Genomic DNA, 19968 nt, shown 5'->3' with positions numbered 1-19968 from the left:
AGAATAAGATATGCTTTCTTCTTGGATCAATCCCTACCATTGGCGTTCATGGCAGATGATCATCTCTTTCAGCCACCAATTAATTCAATTAATTCCCACGTAAACTCCAAAATCTTGGGTCAATAATTCATCTTAGTGAAAATTGTTATAAATAGAGAGACTGAACTTGATAACAGCAGCCCTTGTGCTAACAATATCACAAAGGTGCAGCCAAAATAAGTTTCTGAGAACTGCTGCCTGTTATGTTATGTTAGAAGAATTTGATACTAAGAATTGCTGTCTTTTCTTCTTTTGACCTTATCCTATATAATTTTTTAAAAAATCAGTCATTGGATTTGTACACCCACATAATTTTTTAAGACATTTTGCATTATAAAATCTTTTATTTTCTTCTCCAAACTTTTCTCAGCAACCAAATCCAGCCAAATACACATATTCCATATCTAAAATTGTGCATGTCTAAACTAAAATATAAAAATTGGGGTTTAAAATACAGAAATCAGAATGATTACCCAAACGACTTCTGAGGGGGGCAACCCTTTCAAGCTCTGGCTCTGCCCCAAGGTTTCCTTTAGGGGGCAAAAAATAGCTTCCCTTTAGAGCTCTCTGGGCCTCTGTTGCCAAATGAAGACATTTTCAATCAGGGAGCAAGTTGAGTAGAAAAAGCACAATCTCGAGCCAAGTTCCAAGAGGAAGTAGAACCATGGGGGCATGGGGCAGACAGGAATGGAAACCATAGACCAAAACTTGAAAGGAAGATGATGAATACAGAATGATAAACCTCAAGATCCTCTTACCAAGAACCTCAAGATCCTCCCCCTGTCAAGCATCCTACCACTTCAACTTTCAAATCCTTATGATCTTTTGAGAAGATCTTACAAGCCCAATGCTTAAGATGCTATTCCAAGAGCACCATAGTTGCCAAATTTGGTTTTCCAACCGCAATATCCATATACCTTTGGAAAGATCAACAAAGCAGAGACATCATATTCTTGGAGTAGTTTGGACTAAGAAATCAAGCACTACTTGTGACGAAATCAAATGTGGAATGAACAATTGTACTGACGAAAGTAACAATATCTAATTCCCAGCTTCCCAACTTAATGAATTGTTGCAGAGTGAAGAAGTTTCAACTTGGCTCCAAATCTTAAATAGTGCTTTTGGTTCTGCACATGAAATCAGAAGCTCTTCCAAATATTAAAACCCTCAGAAGTGAATGAGGAAGAAGGAATAGCATTGGCATTTTTCAGCATCTTAAAGCGTACACTATAGCAGCCATCATAATCTTAACCATAATAGAGAAGAAGAAAAGAAATTGCCTTTTATCTCTAGCTCTACCTCCTATATTTGACTACCTGACTCTCAAAAAGCTCAAACAACAGCAAAGGTTGCCACTAATTCAGAGATGATGATCAAAAGCATTTGTTAAAGACATGTACCCACTTCCGTTCAACAACTTAAATTTCAAAGCATTTGCTGATTTTATTGTACACAAGATGAGCAGAAACCCACAAGAAGTTCTAGTCACTATACTGTCTAACAGGAGAAATGCATGGCACCTGGCCTACAGCAGGTGCGTAATGCATGAAAATACAAGAAGTTCTAGTCACTATACCACAACAAGTTCTAGTCACTATACCTGAATTGCGTAATACATGATCCTGTGATGTGTCAACTACAGCAGGTGCCATGAATTGCCATGTTGGGACAACCAATGAAAGGCATCAGCTTGAGCAGCAAATGTACCCAACATTGCAGAGGGATGAGGCAGGGAGTCTGGTTGAGCATTCATTGCTTTCACTTGCTGCTCCAACTTCTCTTTGCCAGCCTTGAGCCTCTGCTTCTCATCACGAAGCTCATTCTTCTCAGCCTGCACAAGAAAAGGGAAAGCTAATATTATACCTTGGCATCCTTTTACATGTTGAATAAGCAATATTGTGCAAATTTTTGAGGATAGACTATCAAGTGGTTCAATTTGCTCTTGCTCGTCTCCACTATTAAGCCAATTGGTGATGCAAGGCCATGTGTTGAGTCTCACCTATTAAGGAAAAATTTAAGAGTACACGTGAAGAGAAGTGTTACATCAATCAGGAAATGCAACAACTAAGGCCATGTGTTAACAGAACAATTGAAGGGGTACAAAGTAATGCTGAAAGTACAACTGTACAAGCGTTGTCTTTTGACTCTTTGGTCAAGTGTTAATGAATATCATGGAAAATTTTAGAAAAAAAGAAGTTGATATACTGTCATAAATTATAATGTTCAAGATACATACCAATTATATATTTATAAAGATAAAAGTAATTGCATGCAATTTTATAGGGTTTCTTTTTGCTGAATTGAAAAGTTCAGAATTCACATATATGGAGAAGATGATATAATGAGGAAAACAAGACAACTTACAGAAAAATGAAATTAGTGGGTGATATGCATATCTGAAAGTATCTCTATGTTAGTATTCAAAGCTCTGTTTTAATATATTCAAAGCTCCTGTGGCTTCCTGCATAATCAGATAAAATAAAATGAACATCGTGCTTCTAATCCAAACAAAGATATCAAACACATTTTAAAAAAAAAAATAGAAATCTGGATAAATGCCCAAATGTTATTGTGGTTTTCCAACCACAATATCAAGATGCCTTTTAAGAGATCAACAAAGCAGAAGAGGCGTCACATCGATCCTCAACGCAGTTTGGAGTGAAAAATCAAGTTCTTGTAGATTTTGCTTATTGTTTTTCATCTCTATGTAAATTTCATCCGTTCATTCAACAGAATCTACGTTTGACACTAAGAAAATCCTAACACAGTAATGCAAAATTTGTATTAAAGTTTTATCAAAATTTGGGATGGGATTGACTTCCCTGATCTATTATAAGTCTTTTACCTAAAACATGATGCTACTGGAAACACAAATGGAAACGCAATAAATATTTTAAAAAGGAAGAGAAAACAATACTAGAAATGCCATGGAAGTGAAAGTTAGGAAACAATACTGTAAAAGTTAGAGCTTTGTACAAATCTGATTGTCGGCAAGGTTTGAAGAAGTGTCTATTCGTAAAACCTTCAATTGTTCCTGCATATGAAATCAAATATGATATATATCAAAAGCCTCATAGAGTAAAATGAAGAAGAAAATTATTGTCTAATTGATGACTTAAAAACCTGATAAATTTGGCAAGTTTGGCTTGCGTTCCATTCTATACGATTACCATCTCCGCCATTTCAAAAGTTAATTTGGGACGAGAGCAATCTTTGGCCAATCCTCTCCCATTCTCTGTTCACATCTTTCCTCCAAGCGAGGACACTCATCAATTGTCAAATGACATAAAGAGGCACACCTCTTACATCATAGGGCAATTATCGATGCATAAATGAGAAAGGCAAGGAAATGATGGGAATAATGGAAGAGGATGCTCTACTGTTACTGTTTTCCTCGTCCTCCACCATCCCTTCAACTTTGGCAAATTAACAAGTGTGAGAATTTTGAGGGGAGAAGAGGACACGTCACTACCATCATTACTTATGTACTCCAGCTCACTCAAGTTTTTAAGAGAAAGACGCTTTAGAAAAGGAAATCGGCCCAGTGGTGGGATATGTTGAAACCATTTACAAACCAATAAGAAAATAGATTTCAAATTCGAGAGCGAGGACACCCAATTAGATAACCTGACACCTGCATACCCAAATATAGATAATAATTTCAAATTTAGGTTTGGCTGAAGGTTTTGCAGCAATTGTTCATCACTTGCAATAGCCTTATCACTTTCATCACCACATTCTAGGTCCCAAAATTCTGGTCGAAGTTTCACTAGGGGGTTGAAAAATGAAACAAAAAAAAAAAAAAAAAACTCAATCTTGGGATGGGAAGCAGCACCATTTGTTGTTGGATCCATAGGCTCGGCTTCTGTTGATTCCTCAGCTTTGTCAACCTTTTTACCTGCAACACACAAATAATCCCAACAAATAAGAATTCCATTACATAACTGAGGATAATATAGTTCTAGTTTACCAATTATCATGTTCCAGCTTACCTTTCTTCTTTTTCATGGTGCCCAAGGCTAGCAAGGCCTTGATTTCAGGATCATCTGTTGTCTTTGTGGGGCTGCAGCTCCTGCAGAGGATGAGATGTGACTCTATTCGAACCATTTGGCATTAGCAAAACTGTGAATTTGATGTGAGCAACATAATCTCCTGCAAAACCAACAACCCATTGTTGCAAAATTAGAAAAACTAACATCAACTGTGTGTGTGTGAATCTGACCAGGGTTCTGCTTTGAACCCAGATACAAGTTTCCTACGGGCCGGCTTCTCATGAAGAACATGATATGGCTGCAAGAGTTCATGATTAACACATTCACCAAAAGACAATGATTTAAAAAAAACGGTGAAGGCACAACACACCTAGCTGTGAATGGCATGGGAGGAAATTTCTGATTTATTTCACTGAAAATAAACCTCGATGCTTTCATCTTCAAGTGGTAGTTCCTGTCAAACTGCTTCAGCTGATGGAGAAAAACACATTCAACAATTTTTGCAGTCATAAGCAGCAGCAACCTTCTGAATTGCATCAGTTACATCTTTGTTCTGCCAAAGAACCAAGGTTTAGGGAAAAAATTGATAAAAGGAGAAGAAGGTAGGAATTCACTTTTCCTAATAAAACCACAGTAAAAATAATCACTAAATTTAGATTATAGAAATTAGAAAGAAAAGACAAGAAGAATGGCAGCCATATATAGCACTCTCTTTCCATCAGTTATTATGGACCTTAAAACTCCTGTGTACACACATTGAGTACTATATCTAACTAATCATACATCGATTGAACACAAAATGTGTACCTACAAGAAATAAAAGTGCAACTATCCATGCAAGTACTTATAAAAGCATAGAAGTTTAACAAGCATGTAGGTTAGAGATGTATGAATGTACAGACAATAAACAAGTCAGTAACAAGAATCAATAGCTTAAGCCAGTTCTAGGCAACAGGCAAAGGAGAGAAACAATATCATATTGATCACATGGGGTAAACTTGCCTATTGTCCAGGTCACCTACCACAAAATGGACTCACAGTACACTGCTTCACAACTTACAAAAAGAAAAAATTAAAAAAAATAATAATGATTTTGGACTCAATTTTTTCAGTTGGTTCCAACAAATTATAGATCTGATAATTTTCACTCCGTTAAACTCTGAAAATGTAAAAACTTCTGTCTTCAATAAATGATTAGAGAGGGAAAATGAATTAAAAATAAAAGTATGTACCTTTTATCATTTTAAAATTTGCAAGTACTGCAATATTACTCTGCTATCGATAGTCCACCACAGGAAGAAATTGAGCAACCTGGCCAACAGGCTGAATTTTCAAGCACTGCACACACAATATATCATCCGTAGCTTTCCTGCAAATAAATATTGATATTAAAAACATTATCTACAGGGTCCACTTACAATCAAGTAAACAGAAGTCCACTTACGTATCCATTACATGTCGCTGACTTTGTAAAAGCCTATTTAGATATAACAGAACCATGAATATAAATTGCGAAGAATATATGCAAAGGCAGCACTAACTGAAGCATTGCACTAACACAAGACACATAAACAGAGTGGTTGGTAAACATGATCTTCAATTCCAGTCAGTACCCTTGGAGCACAGCAACCGATTTCACGTGAAGACAAGCAAGCATTCTCACTGTCTTTTGGGATTAAAATGCTTTCAAGCAAGTGGAAGAAACCTGCAAATGCAAAATACTTGTTAGGTGGAATTTAAGGACAGCTAGGATTTTTGATCATGTCTTTTAAGTTCTAAATGTTGATAAAAGTTGCTCAACAAATTGTAGGCAGAATAGTATTTAAAAATTCAAATTAATATGGTTAATTGAATTGAATGTCCCCTTTCATACGCTCAGCTCATTGTCATGCTTGCACCATTTACTCACCCGATCATCCTCATCATGAAAGTGCTTTGTAAAGTGCTCTGAAAACATATCTTAGAATATTCTAGAAATTCCCCCGTGATTCTCACATCCACTTCATAAATTGATGATTTTTTATGCACGTCTCTGCTGACAATCAAAATACCAAATAATAAACTCAATAATAACTCAAAATTTTCCAATGAAAATAGTAAAAAGGTCAAATCAATCCATGAATAGAGCGAGTTGCTGATAGACTCCAGTAACAATAACAACAAAAAGAATCTGTATAAATCTGTATTTGATTATGAGAAAACCCAGAGTTGCGCAAAATTTTTATTGAGTTTTTAAGAAAATTTGGGATGTGAAAGACTTTCTTGGTCTATCATAAGTTTTTTACCCAATACCTAATACTACCGTTTGGCTCTGCAATTTTGCATGCCACGGGTACAATTTTAAACAAAATTACAAAAGATGCATCATTTGTGAATGTGTTTATAAAGAATTAGGTTTTGAAAACGTTAAAAAATCTGCATTTTCAAATCATGATCTACTTGATGTTTAATTGCATTTTCAAAAATCACACCTTTTAAAATCCAAGTTTTGAAATTACAAATCCAAATGGACCTGTCAACTGAGGAAACACAAGAAATATTTAAAAAAACATAAAAGAAAAAAGAAGCAAGATATTAGACCCGTGAGAATGCTATTGAAGTGAAAGACAGGAAACAATAGTGGATAATTGAGAGCTTTTTGCAAATCTGATTGTGGGCAAGGTTTGACAATGAGTCTATTCTTAAACCCTTGTTTGTTCCATCCAACAGTTGGTTCCACATATGAAATCATACATCATATATCAAAAGCTTGACAGAGCTTGACAGAGTAAAACAAGATGAACAAACAAGAAGAAGAAAATTACCGTCAAATTGGTGACTTAAAAACCTGAGGAATAATTGCTGCATTAGGCTACAGATCCATTCCATACAATGAGTGGAAAAGTGATGACGATGATTCCCCATGATCTGGTCGTGGCTTGGTTTCTCTGATTGATGTTGGTGACATAATAGGGCAATCAATGATACTTAAAGAAGAAAGGCAAGGAAATAACTCTAATGGAATACCATGATTAATTACTGTTGCTAGTAGTGCATGCAGGCTCGACCATCCCCTCAACTTTGGCAATTTCTCAAGCCTGATACGTTGAAGGGAAGAAGAGGACACATCATTACCATCATCGCTTATGTACTCCAGCACACTTAAGTCGAAAAGACTAGGAATCTTGAGAGAAGGGAATTGTTTCAATGGTGGGATGTTGCGGCACCATTTACAACTATATATGAAAATAGAAACCAAATTCGAGAGCGAGGACATCCAGAAAGGTAACCGCACACCTGCGTACCCATTTACAATTAATTGTTTCAAATTGTGGTGTGGCTGAAGGTGTTCCAGTAGCTGTTCATCATTTGCAGTTGCCTTACCATTATAGTCACAAGTATCTCGGTCCCACTTACTTATCGAAAAAAAAAGTATCTGGGTCCCACTCTAATTTCAGGATTTTAAGGTGTCGCTTTTTCTCCAAGTGTGCAGCCTTGGCTTTCGACGGAGAAGATCTCAAGTGCTCTAAACCCTTGATATGTAGTTCTCCTCTCAACTCATGTAAACCATTGGACCGTCTAGCCCATCCTTTTGCTTTGGAAAATAACTTTTCTTCTTCCCTATATTGTACATCGTCAATGTTTGGAGAGCGGTTAACGTTCCCAGTCCATCTGCATATGAGTCAAGCTCCTACACTCATAAAGTGCAAGATGCCTAAGGCTAATCAATTTTTTAGTGTCTTTTGGCGATTCTTTAAGCCCACTACAAAAGTCAAGCCTTAATGTTTGCAAATTTTGAAATTTAGTTATAGAAGACGGGTGTCGTTTGATATCTTCATTTCAAGAGAGGTCAATAAATCTTAAATGCTTTAACTTGCCAAAGGAATAGGATACATATTGAATATTTGATCGACTCAAATTTAAAGCACATAAGCATTTAAAACTTGAAATAAGTGTATCATAGATTGGCTTATGGCTAGACGTTGTTGGAAATAGCAAAAGAAGCATTCTCATTTTGTGTGCCTTGAGCAGGGGATCTGAAATTATGCAATCATTCATTGTTATTGACTGTGCAAGATCATGAATAAGGTCATGCATTTTGCATGTTTCTATATCACCATATTCATTCGTTTTATGTCTTGGAAAAATGACCTCCACAGCAAATCCAAAAAATACTCGTGACCAACATCTTCAAGACCATTCGTTCTATTTGATGAATGAATAAAGCCTTAAGCTATCCATAGCTGAATCAACAACCGCACTTCAATTTCAGAATGTTTTGGAAACAACGAACAAAAAGCAAAGTATTGCTTCAAGTGTACGTAATGGGAGATGATCATAACTCAACTTTAAGTATCGGGAAAATATCATTGTCTTGTTGAGTTATTTTGTAAAATTCATAGTTTTCAAAGTATAACCAATCATCCTCTGAATTTTTGAAGTAAAATAGACTCCCTATGCTCCTTATAGCAAGAGAAACTTGTACACACTTTTGTACGATTTCCTTTCCGATTTTTATTATCTTTGGATTTTTTTGGCTCTTCTCCATCTTCAAATGCCATTTTCTTAAATAAATCCCAAGAATTACTTTCAGATAGACCTCCCAAAAGAAACAATGAATCGTTTTTTTTTTTTTTTTTTTGAAAGAAGAAACAGTGAATCTTTGTTTATAATCATTGCAACTTTTTCGCTACGTGTAGTAACTAAAACATTGCTTCCCTGTTTGCCACCGACCAGCAGTTTTTTCAAACTGGACCTTCTTTCAATATCCTCATTCCATACATCGTCTAAAACAAGTAAATATCGCTTCCCATAAATTTCTGCTTGAAGTTGACGTTGCTACAAATCCATCTCATTCCTTTCGGGTCTCCTTTCAATTGCACATTCTATAATATTTTGAACAATAGTTTTCACATCAAAAACTTCAGAGACACACACCCAAAGTTTCATATTAAACTGACTTTTGACCTCCTTGTCATTGAACACATACTAAGCAAGCGTGGTTTTCCCTTGTCCACGAATCCCAACTATGGAAATAATGGAACCCTTCAGTATCCTATTAAAATCCAACAACGACTCTTTAATAGGCTCCCGATAACTTTTTCGTCAGCTATAAACGAATGTGTATCTTCTCTCTTCCTATGCTCAAACTGTGTCCTTGTAGGGCGCTCAGCAAAGCCAAATTTGATCCTATCAGTTGCAATGTTATCGAGTATTTCTTTCATTGCCTGAATCTTATGACCCTTTTTAAAGCCATATACAAGCTAGTTCAATTTAGAAAAGAAGGTGCGTACCTGTAATACCCCCAAATATTTAGTATGGTCCATTCCAAAAAATTAAACTTTTTAGGGTTATGTGTATAATTAATGAAAATATTAATTAAACATGGCCTTATAAGGCCATGTTCGTAATTTTTGTAAGTATAAGTTGGATTTCTTTGTTTCTTTAATTCACAACACCCGTTCCATCAACATGTCCTACCTTTTTTCCCCACTAGACCCGACAGCCCCACACTTTTTTTTTTTTGTAGCTAGCTTTTGTATTTTCCCTCCATCTCTTCGTCTTTCCGCACCAAAAAGTGGACCCGAATTATTTTGGTCCGTTTTGGGGGGTTTTTGGCTACGCCGTTGGGCCACAAGAACCAACTTCTTCTTCTTCTTTTCTTTTTTCTTTTTTTCTTTTGGTTTTTATTTTTTACTTACGTAAAGTATATTTTCATGTGGGCTCTGTCGGAAAAATGGTTGAAATTTGTACAGAAGAATCATTTTGTTACGGAATTATACAACATGTTTATAAGTTTATCATCCCAAAACTGAAGAGCAATTGCTAAAATAGATTGTTTAGAACTGATCAGTTTCTTACTAAAGGACAAAGGTAAGTTTAAGCAAATGTTATTCTTTGAAAGGCTTGGGATTTAGATAGGTTTTTGGTTTGATTTCTATTGAGTGGGTGTTTCCCTTTGAGCCTCTTTGATCATCTTCTTTCTTGTTTTCATAATTATTGATTCATTCCCTACGTTTTGACCTAAATCAAATTACTCTCTATTCTACTTTTATCTCTTATCTCCTTGGGTTTGTTTTCATTATTAAATTAATCATTCTGTCAATTTTGTATAGAACCCATCAATTTTCTTTTCAGAGTCTACATAAGATTACAATTATACTATTTTTCAAAAGAAAATGAAAAGAAAAAAGAAAAAAGAAAAAAAAATGTGGCTAGTCTGATTCACCTATTTATAATGTCACCCTTAGGAGCAATCCCTTCTCTGATAGGGGTTGGTCGTAAGTCACCCTTCTATTGGGAGTGGCTCCAAAACTTTGTCGACGATAAATGCAAGCCACTTTCCTATATATATATATATATATATATATATATATATATATATATATATATATATTTTCTATCTTTTGAAAAATGTTGTAACTATAATATTATGTGGATTCCTTAAAAAATATTTTACAAAAAAAAAAAAAAAAGGTTTAAAATTCAGGGATGAATCAGTAATTTTATCTAAATATTATATGCAGTAAAGAAAAGATGTTGTGTAAGTATGCATAGAATTAGGATCATCTTCAGTTCATTTGGAAGAGTATTTTTAACTCCTCAAAAGTGAAAAGACAAAAATATTCCTAAAGTATAACTAACTAGATACTTTGCAGTTTATTTGAGTGGGAGAAGATCTTTTTTCGATATGCATATGGTGAAAGAGAAGTGCTAGAGAGCCAAAGAGTTGAACCCAAAAAAATTTCCAAACTAAGTGACAAACTGTGATTAGCAGACAAGAGAAAGAGAATTGCATTTTTTTAATTTAAAAACTCTTGCCATATCAGTTTGAAAATTTTTTTGGGTTCAACTCTTTGGCTCTCTAGCACTACTCATGGTAAAAGAGAAGTGATAGGGAGCCAAACAAATGAACCTAGAAAAATTTTCAAACTGACGTGGCAGACCCTGAGTGGCAGACAAGAGAAAGATAATTGTATTTTTTTAATTTAAAAACCCTTACCAGCCAGTTTAAATTTTTTTCTAAATTTATTTGTCTGACTCTGTAGCATTCCATGCTAAAAAGCATGTTTTAAATCGTTTTACACCTTCTCTTGTCAAAATGCGCAACAGATTGTGTCGTAAATAGTGTTAGGCCGTACTTGAGCCCAATGCAGGTAGGCCCATCTAATTAGGCCTTGGTTAGAATGGTCAATATTCATTCTCCTCCTTTTCCGTTTTCCTCGTTTGAATAGAAAAATAAAAAGGTCAATATTCATGATTTACAAACAATATTTACGCTTTGAACATTTAATTTCTAAATTTCATTTTAGAAAAAAAGTTTGGTTTAAAAGTTGATTTGGCTTCTAGGAATGGTGTGAATCCCCCCAGGGCTTAATTAGCGATTCTTTTTAAATTGATTTTATTGAAAATTTTATTAAGAAAGAGGAAAATAGAGTAAGCAAGGCGAGAGAGAAAAGCATGAAGAAACTCCATGGGGGTAAGCATTAATTAATCCCAGATTTTATTCGTTTATTGTTGAGTTGTTGAGTTTTGATGTTAATTAAAGTTTTTGATTAAATGTTGATTTTCGTTATTTAGGGAGATTATATGATGTTATTTTTTGTTTTGAAATGTTAGTTTTAGGTTTTAAAGTGATAATGTAAATATTTTTTGTTGCGGATGTTTGAGGTTTGTACAAGTGTTTAAATGTTGTAAGTTGAGGTTGGTTGTAACTTGTGTTGATATTGAATGGTGGTTGTGTTGATGTTTTGGTTGTTTGAATTGTGATTCGGAGAAAAGAGACTATAAGTAAGTAGAAATAAGTAGTATACATTTCTTTAGTAAAAGATTTTGTACTCTTAGCATTTCTCTTTCTTTTTTTTTTTTTTCTTTTTTTTTATTGATTGTTTTGATCATTTTCAATGAATAAGCTCTACATCATCTTAGTAGTACACATTTCTTATTAAAAGATTTAGTACTCCCAACATTTTTTTTTTTTTTTATTCAACGCGGAAAAGGGAAAGGGAAAAAATTTAGGGAGGTTTTGTGAAGTTTCCACTATTTCTCATTACTTAATCGATTGTAAATGAAATTTTATCTATTTTTGTTTGGAAAAAAAATATAAAAAAAGCCTCCTTAAATAACAATGGTTTTTAAAAATTTCCCTTGAAGCTTAAAGTGTACTAAAGTGATTCATCAAACTACAGAGGTGTGCCAATTACTCAAGAGAAAACCTTGAAAATGAACAATATATATATTATGAAAAGCAAAAATGAGAAGCACAATCGAGTATTGGCAGAACGAATTTAATTGCTGCTTCTGCCAAAATTTGACAGTTCAACTTAAACATAGTGTTAATGGATATTAGCAGTAATTAATTAGTGGCATAAGCAACAGCCAATTAATCCACTACAAACTAGACAACCTAGTAAACATCATTTGACAAGAGGAACAAGGTCTCATTGCACAAAAATAGAATGGAATTGCAGGGATAAATCTGTAAATCCACTGATGGTATCAATGATTGTACCAACAAATAGATTCTACAGACCCAGAAAAACCAGATCCACCGTTGCAAAAACCAGAACCAGGAACACCCCACCAATCAATCAACCCACATTATCCTATATATACAAACTCAACTAAGAATTACCAATTATTTAACCGTAAAAAGAATACAAATTAATCAGAATTACCTAATGCAAAATAATGCCATAATAAAATTCTAGACAAAATAAAAAATGCAGCTAACCATGCACAGGGCCAGGTGTCGCCATCACCGGAGTCGGCTGATTAATTGGCAGTGGCGCAACCGACGGAGGTGGGTAAGATTCAGGTGGAGGTGAGCTTGGGCTTGGGTTTGGGTTAGATGGACTGGGCTGGTTGGAGATATTAGGGTCAGCGCATGGATATGGGTTAGGTGGGCTTGGTGGGGCAACGCTGGGGTTGGGGAAGGCCACCGGAGGAGAAGATGAAGAAGAGTGGCAAGAGTCGCAAGTGCATTTGTGGGTCTTCTGGAGGGTATGGTGGAGAAGCCCAAATCCCAGAACAAGGCCAAGAACCACCAACACCGTGACAATGAAGATGAAGAAGATCTTTGTAGCTTTACCCACATAACACATTTCTTCTTTTTTTTTTTTTCTTTTGTTTTTTTCCAAAGATTTGAGCTTGGAAAACTCTGAATCTGACATGGGTATTGAGGTTGGGTTACTTTTGGTAAATGGTAGCAGACGAAGGAGAGAGAGAGAGAGAGAGTGAGGGTTAGTTGGTCTGTCATTGCCATATCTTCATGATACTTGAACCAACTCCAAAGACCAAACACAACTAAACAGCTTATCTTCATTCTCGAAGGGTTCTTTCCTTTTCCCTCTACTCTACCTGTATGTATACACGATTCCTGTGATTAGCTCAAACTGAAAACCCATCAAATCATTTCTCTGTGATTAGCTCAAACGGTGGGTGGGATACAGCCACCAGACTCAATTTTATATACCGACAATCACTTTATTTCTATATAAACATGATTCTACTTGTTATGATTTGAATTAAATTCACAGTTTTCCAGTATGCCCCAAACCGTGATGTGCTTGAAAGAAGATTTTGGAGAAACTCTGTTTTGGTTGCATTAACCAAAACAATAAGTTGTTCTTATATTTATAACCAAAGAAGCTAAGAGCTCTTTACAATAATTGAGAAAACTTAAGAAAATACAAGAGGAAAGTTTACAAGCAGACTAATAAGTGGAAGAAACAACTAAGCAAAACCACCAGCTTCTTCAGTGACACCGCTGGCTCTGGTTCCTACTCCAACTCCTGAAAGTACTTCTGCTTCCTACCAACACAAGCGCCAGAATCCACTCCCACAGATACAATGCTCCCTCCATCGCCAACTCTCCTTTGGATGGTCCTGCATCATCCTCAATTATTCCTTTAACCAAATAAGTGACTGGATCTTCAACTGAACCACCATCCTCATTGGCTCACAAACGTAGTTCTTTTGTCAGCATCCTTTTAAATCACAATTTCTCTCAAAAGCTTAAGTTGATAGGAATAAGTAAATTTAAACATTTAATTATATTTTAACACTATTTCTCATATGTAGGCTCAAACTTCTTTATAATATGGACGAGAATCTACTCATGAAATTTTTAATTGAAATGTGAGGTAAATGACAGAGTCAAGTTTCGAACTCAGGACCTTTGACTCTAATACCATATTAAATTATCGATTATCTCAAAAGCTTAAGTTGAAAAGAAGAGATAAATTTAATCATTTAATCATATTATAACACATCCTAATATGGGTTTCAACTTCATGATGATGCTTTAGGCATAACATAACAATAATCAGATAAATTTTTCGTGAGGAATGTTGTTGAGTGATTTCTATTACCAAGTTTTTATTTTACCTGATGTTTTTGGGAGACAAGTTCATAACAAAAGTGTTCAATATTAAATTATTGATTAAATTTCAAATTCAAAACAGAACCAACGACCTCCGACAAAATGACAAACAAATCATAAAAAATCAGCCATGCATGCATATTTATTTGGGCGCTGCTTGAAATTAGATTCGAATTGAAAGAAGTCCAACACATCTAACGTGGCCATTTTCATTTCCCTGTGGCATCCAACTCCACTTATGATCCTTACCTCTATCTGGTGGTGCCGGGTGGAATCTAAATTATCTAATGCTTGTGGCATCACTTTCCAGAATTATTGAGCGGAACAAAGCAACTATCATTTATTTGTAATTATACTTCGACATTGAAACTCCATTTACTATATATTATTGCGCTAATATGAAAAGGGCCACTTCTATTTGGTGTTTTTAGTTTTCTTTTCTTTTCTTTTCTTTTTTTGGAAAAAATATATATAAAAAAATGAATAACTTCATTTTGGATTCTTGAACTACCACAAGTTTTGAGAAAACTTTCCAAATGTTATAACGACCACCTCTAAGTGGCCCACTGGCCACATCTGGGGTGCCCGAGTGTGGCGCTCGGCCACCCCCATTGGCTAGGGATAGCCCGCGGTCAGGTATAGGGGTCGCCCAAAGGCCACCCCCACCTTTGGGGTGGCTCGTGCCCTGAGGTGGCCGGAGGTGGTAGCGAGCCGCCTCCTGCCAATGGCTGCCCAACTAGCAGCCACCCATTTCCATTTTTTTTTAAAAAAAAAAAAAAAAAAAATAGACAATTAATTTTTTAGTTTAATATATTTATATTTTTATTATCAAGAATGACACATGTCGCCATTTTATTGGTATTGACGTGACATCTAACATAATTCGACAAATTGTTTAACGGAATTTAACTCCAATGACTAAAATTATTCTTTTGGCATGTCCCAGAAACTTATGATGAGTTCACTTTCATTTTGGCAAAAAACTTTAGACAAGATAACAAAGCGAAACTAAGATATGAACTCGAAGAACCTAGCCTTTTTTCACATATCCTAAAAGATGACGGTTGGGACCCCTTCCCTATGAGATTTGTACAAGCTCCACAATACATCAACACCGTGGCTCAATGTAATTTGCACGATTTTGAGAAGACAATCATTTACCGGTCATGAGCATGAAATTTGTATTGTATATTTGTATTTATTCCTATTGTGTAGACTAGCATAGTCATTTGTTTAGTCATGAGAATATTGGAGGTATGTCATTGTTAGATTTTATTTATACATGCTATGGAAAAAGAATAAATCTATTATTGAAATATTCTAACAATTTGATCACATGCATCAGAAGATGGATACTTGAAATCTTAGCACCAATCATTGCAGGCAAGCTGTGTTGATGGTTGAGTACGTTATAGACTTGATCAAAGATGGGTCACACATGCACTACAATCATCCGGTCTATTGGGATCATGGCATTAGCCATGACTGTTATCCAAGCAAGTTGTTAAGGTGGGTCATTACTGATATCATGCGCTAATTGCTCCTTAGCTCAGAGGGATAGAAACCAGTGATAGGATCTCCCCATACATTAACCTGAATAAAACAAAAAGGAGCAAGGACATTTGTTAACAACAGTTTCCTAGTATCTATCAAGAATTCATTTAAGAAGTTGAGCAGCATATCATATATGAAAAGAAGATATGCACAAGGAAACTACGTACATTATACTGAAAATGCACAACCGTATGCTCTTATGTGCTGCCAAGATTACCATGTCACAAAACAGCAATGGGAAATATATGCTCATTTTTAAAATTTAAAAATTCATTGCATAGGAGAAGGTTTACTTGACAAACAAGCTTGATCTAGTTTTGCTATTTTACTAAACATTATTGATAACTAGTCGTTTTCAAGGTAGCTAGAAGGGATCAAGTCACTGGCATCTGGTCCAAAAGCCTCACAAAATGCAACTACGAACCATAAATCAAATCTTGAAGCACACAAATTAAACAGGGGATTTTTATAGCTCAAGGATGATTTGGTACAATTTAAACAAAGAGAGAGAGAATACTTCTGCGTTAATCTCTGCTGATTCCACATCAACGTTGATATCAGCAATAATTTTGATGATTTTTACCAGTAATCTAGGTCTATCTGCTGTCTCTATACAAAGTAAGCTGTAAATTGGAGAGAAAAATACATAATGAGATGATAGATCAATGCAACCATTCTTTGCAAACAAGTATCAAACTTCATACAGAATATGACCACCCAACAAGCTGGATCCTGCGAAGGTAGAACCACAAAAGAAACATAAAAATGAACAACAAACTACAATGCTAAAAGACAACTTAATCACAAGTAGCGAACCTTCTCTTATGTCCATCTTCCTTCACTTGTATCTGAGTTGCAATATCAACATCAAGCTGCATAACAAAATCACAAACTTCAGTTCAAACCTGTAAAGTTACCAAAAACACATGAAATTGAAGTTGGTTTAGCTAACTAGATCATAGCCATGAAAACTCTGATTCCCAATGTATTACAAATTATACTTTCTACTGAATAAGCCTCAGCCATGTCACAAGAAGGAAAATGAGAAAGTCATACGGTCGAATAATTGAGTAAGACTGCCAATTAGTTTGCATGCAAGAAAAATCTTTCAATGGCAAGCCCGCTGTGCAGATGAGCACACCATTATGCAATTGGAATTCCTTTCAGGTTGTAATCAAAAAAAAAAAAAAAAATTATTGTAATTGGGTTTAATTGTGTTACATTAACCATTCATACTTGTCTAATCTTTTTAATATGAAACTTAAATTCTTTTCCACCCATGTGTTTAAACTCAACAGAATACAATAAACACATGTTGCATTTAGTGCCCTCAAAGAATCCAGTTGTGGAATAATTCAACTATTAAATGAGAAATTTGCAAGGGGCTGTGTTGTTTGAAATAATGCTGCTCTGTCTACATATACCTTTGCCTGCACAAAGCCATGACACTTTAGACAAGCTCTTTTCTTTTCTTTTTTTTTTTTTTTTTTTTTTTTTCTAATTAAAAAAAAGGTAAGTGTGAGAGATTAACTGTTGCTATTTTATTTGGGCGTGATTATATTAGCATTTACTCACTGGGAGTTGCACATGAGGACCTAGGCAGTAAGAACTGCAACCTTCCCTCAAGTCTGACTAAGCCATAATCTGACCCGGCCCCATAAATCGAGCATCAATGAAAATTAAGGTGGTTTACACTAGACAAGCTCATCTTAATAAAGGGTGATTGAATTTAGAGGTGTGTCTCTCAGCAATTTCAAAAATTTCAGGGTGTTAACATCTGTTATTTTGCATTTTTATATGCCTTAAAATGATTCATGTCTTTGACTTTTGCTTGTATTGTGGCCAGTTTCACTATTAATGTGTGCATCTCCAGATTTAAATATCAAGATCGTGCTTCTAATCCAAACGAAGCTATTAAACACATTTTTAAAAACATATAGAAATTTGGATAAATACCCAAATGACTCTTGAGGGGGCACCACTTTCAGCTCTACCTCTTCCCCAGGGTTTCCTTCAAGAGGGAAAAAAAAGCTTCACTTAATTTGTAAGAGTGAGTGGGGCATGAGGGCATGGGGCCATGGGGCAGAGAGGAATGGATACCATAGACCAAAACTTGAAATAAGGCATGAGGGCATGCCTTATTTCAATTTTCAGCCATTCAATCTTTTGACATGTCCACACAAGAGGGGAGGAGGATTCAAACTAGTGACCTTCGCTTTATAAGGCCATTCAATCCTTTGATCACATTTGAACCCAAGTGATAAGTCTTTGCCGACAATGACACGACCTTTTACGAGCGCAGCCTTGACAATGTTATAGCTAATCATTATATATTAAATGATTAATTTTTTTTTATTTGATTAATTTTTTTTTAAAAAAAAATAGTAATTTTTTAAGGTATTTGAACTAAAGGTCTTAAATTCGAATTTTAACTTCATCAATTTACCTTCGATGTAAATTAAATATTTCATGTTTGGTGCCTCACCTGTTAAATACATCGGCTCGTGCTCGCTCAAAAATTCAGTTGCAATAGGAGTAGCTACTTGTTTTATGGCTTTAATTTGAGCTTCAACATCAAACTGTCTTGAATTCTCATTTTCTCCGACATTTTTGATTTATACATTGTGGATTGTAGAACATTTGTCTACTCTCTTGTAGATTCTTTAACCCAAAGAACTTAAATAAAGACGTGAGCTCTGGGATGAGTTGAAGCCTTCTGCAATAACGTTACCGTTACACCAGGGAAAATTCCACTACGCATCCGCAGCTAATGGAAGAAACTAATTCTATTTAAACCCACGTTTGGAGTGCAATAAGGAATGCAAAAGTTAATTCTCAAACATAGTGTTTTGGAGGCCTATGAACCTCAGATTTCCTACCGCTAATTATTTTGATTAGAAAGATACGTCGGAATAAAAAGCAAAACCCTGCTTCTTTTCCGGCTGACAGGCATATTACTCGTTCAGTTATGAATTCTAGTAAAACAATTACTCGCCACGCTTATTGGTTACAGAGCAACCTTTGGAAGATAATGTTGCAGTAGAAACTGTACTTTGAATGGTTACAGAACAACCTTTGGTTACAGAACAAATTAATGGCTATCATTGCCACGCATGTTGCCTTCACGAAGTAACAACCAAACCCAATCAACTACGGAATAGAAAATGTTGATGGTGATCGATCGTAGTCCCTGGACTTCTGCCACACACTGGCTCAAGTATCATGTATCCACGTTCCCAATTCAAAGTGTTATGGCTGGGAGCCTTATATAGGTGTTCATCAAGGCTATGAGACAATTGTTTTGGTTGTTCTGATATTGGTGTTTATCAAGACTATTATGAGTCTCATATGAGGTTTCTTAAGATAGTCATCATAACTTCAACTTCTAACTCATTCTTCCTAAATCTTAAGCTCTAGAATCAAATTGCAGGAATAACTCTGTAAATCCACTCATCACCAAAGATTGTACCAACTACCAACCAAAAAACAAAACATATCTAATGCAAAACAATGCCATCAGAAATTAAACAAAATGGAAAATGCAGATAACCATGCACAGAGCCAAGCGTCGCCATCACCGGACTCGGCTGATTAATTGGTGACACCGTTGTTGTTGCCATCAGCAGAGTCATAGAGCCAGATTTCGACATAAGGTTTTCGCTAATATTAATCCTTTCAGCAGCAACGTCTTGTCATTGATGATTATATGCACATCATTAGGGACAACTATACACAATCGTCATTGATGTTAAGTGTTCTAATAATTTTTTTTTAGAAATAAATTGCTATGGCTTTTTTTTTTTTTTTTTTTATATATATCAATTATCCAAATCCCACTTATTAATTAACATAGAAGAACAAAACAAAAAGAAGAAGGAAAAAAAAAAAAAACCCTCAGCTAAATTGACTAGGACAGAGCATAGAACAAAATCATATAACATATTTACATAGTAGAAGAGATTGGAAAATAAATGGAATACAAAATGCAAAATTTCATTTCGGCAGAAAACTTTGGACAAG

At 35.3% G+C, this 19968-nt stretch overlaps 1 protein-coding gene across 1 annotated transcript; it reads right to left on the bottom strand.

Moving 5' to 3' along the window:
• Positions 1 to 385: 385 nt before the first annotated feature.
• Positions 386 to 7153, bottom strand: LOC132180248 (uncharacterized). The gene is made up of 9 exons (XM_088512023.1): positions 7038 to 7153; positions 6836 to 6958; positions 5264 to 5736; positions 4402 to 4584; positions 4032 to 4191; positions 3875 to 3937; positions 2994 to 3073; positions 1640 to 1870; positions 386 to 1166 (listed from the first exon to the last, which is right to left on the bottom strand). Exons 5-8 carry the CDS (start codon positions 4144 to 4146, stop codon positions 1676 to 1678), a joined length of 453 nt encoding a protein of 150 aa, XP_088368149.1. The 5' UTR covers positions 4147 to 4191; positions 4402 to 4584; positions 5264 to 5736; positions 6836 to 6958; positions 7038 to 7153; the 3' UTR covers positions 386 to 1166; positions 1640 to 1675.
• Positions 7154 to 19968: the final 12815 nt, after the last annotated feature.

The sequence above is a fragment of the Corylus avellana genome (genome assembly GCF_965113065.1).
Source record: "Corylus avellana chromosome 5 unlocalized genomic scaffold, dhCorAvel1.hap1.2 SUPER_5_unloc_4, whole genome shotgun sequence".
In the NCBI taxonomy this organism is placed as follows: Eukaryota; Viridiplantae; Streptophyta; class Magnoliopsida; order Fagales; family Betulaceae; genus Corylus; species Corylus avellana.
Note: the sequence above shows the minus strand (reverse complement) of the source record. Positions and strands in the feature narration are given on the sequence as shown.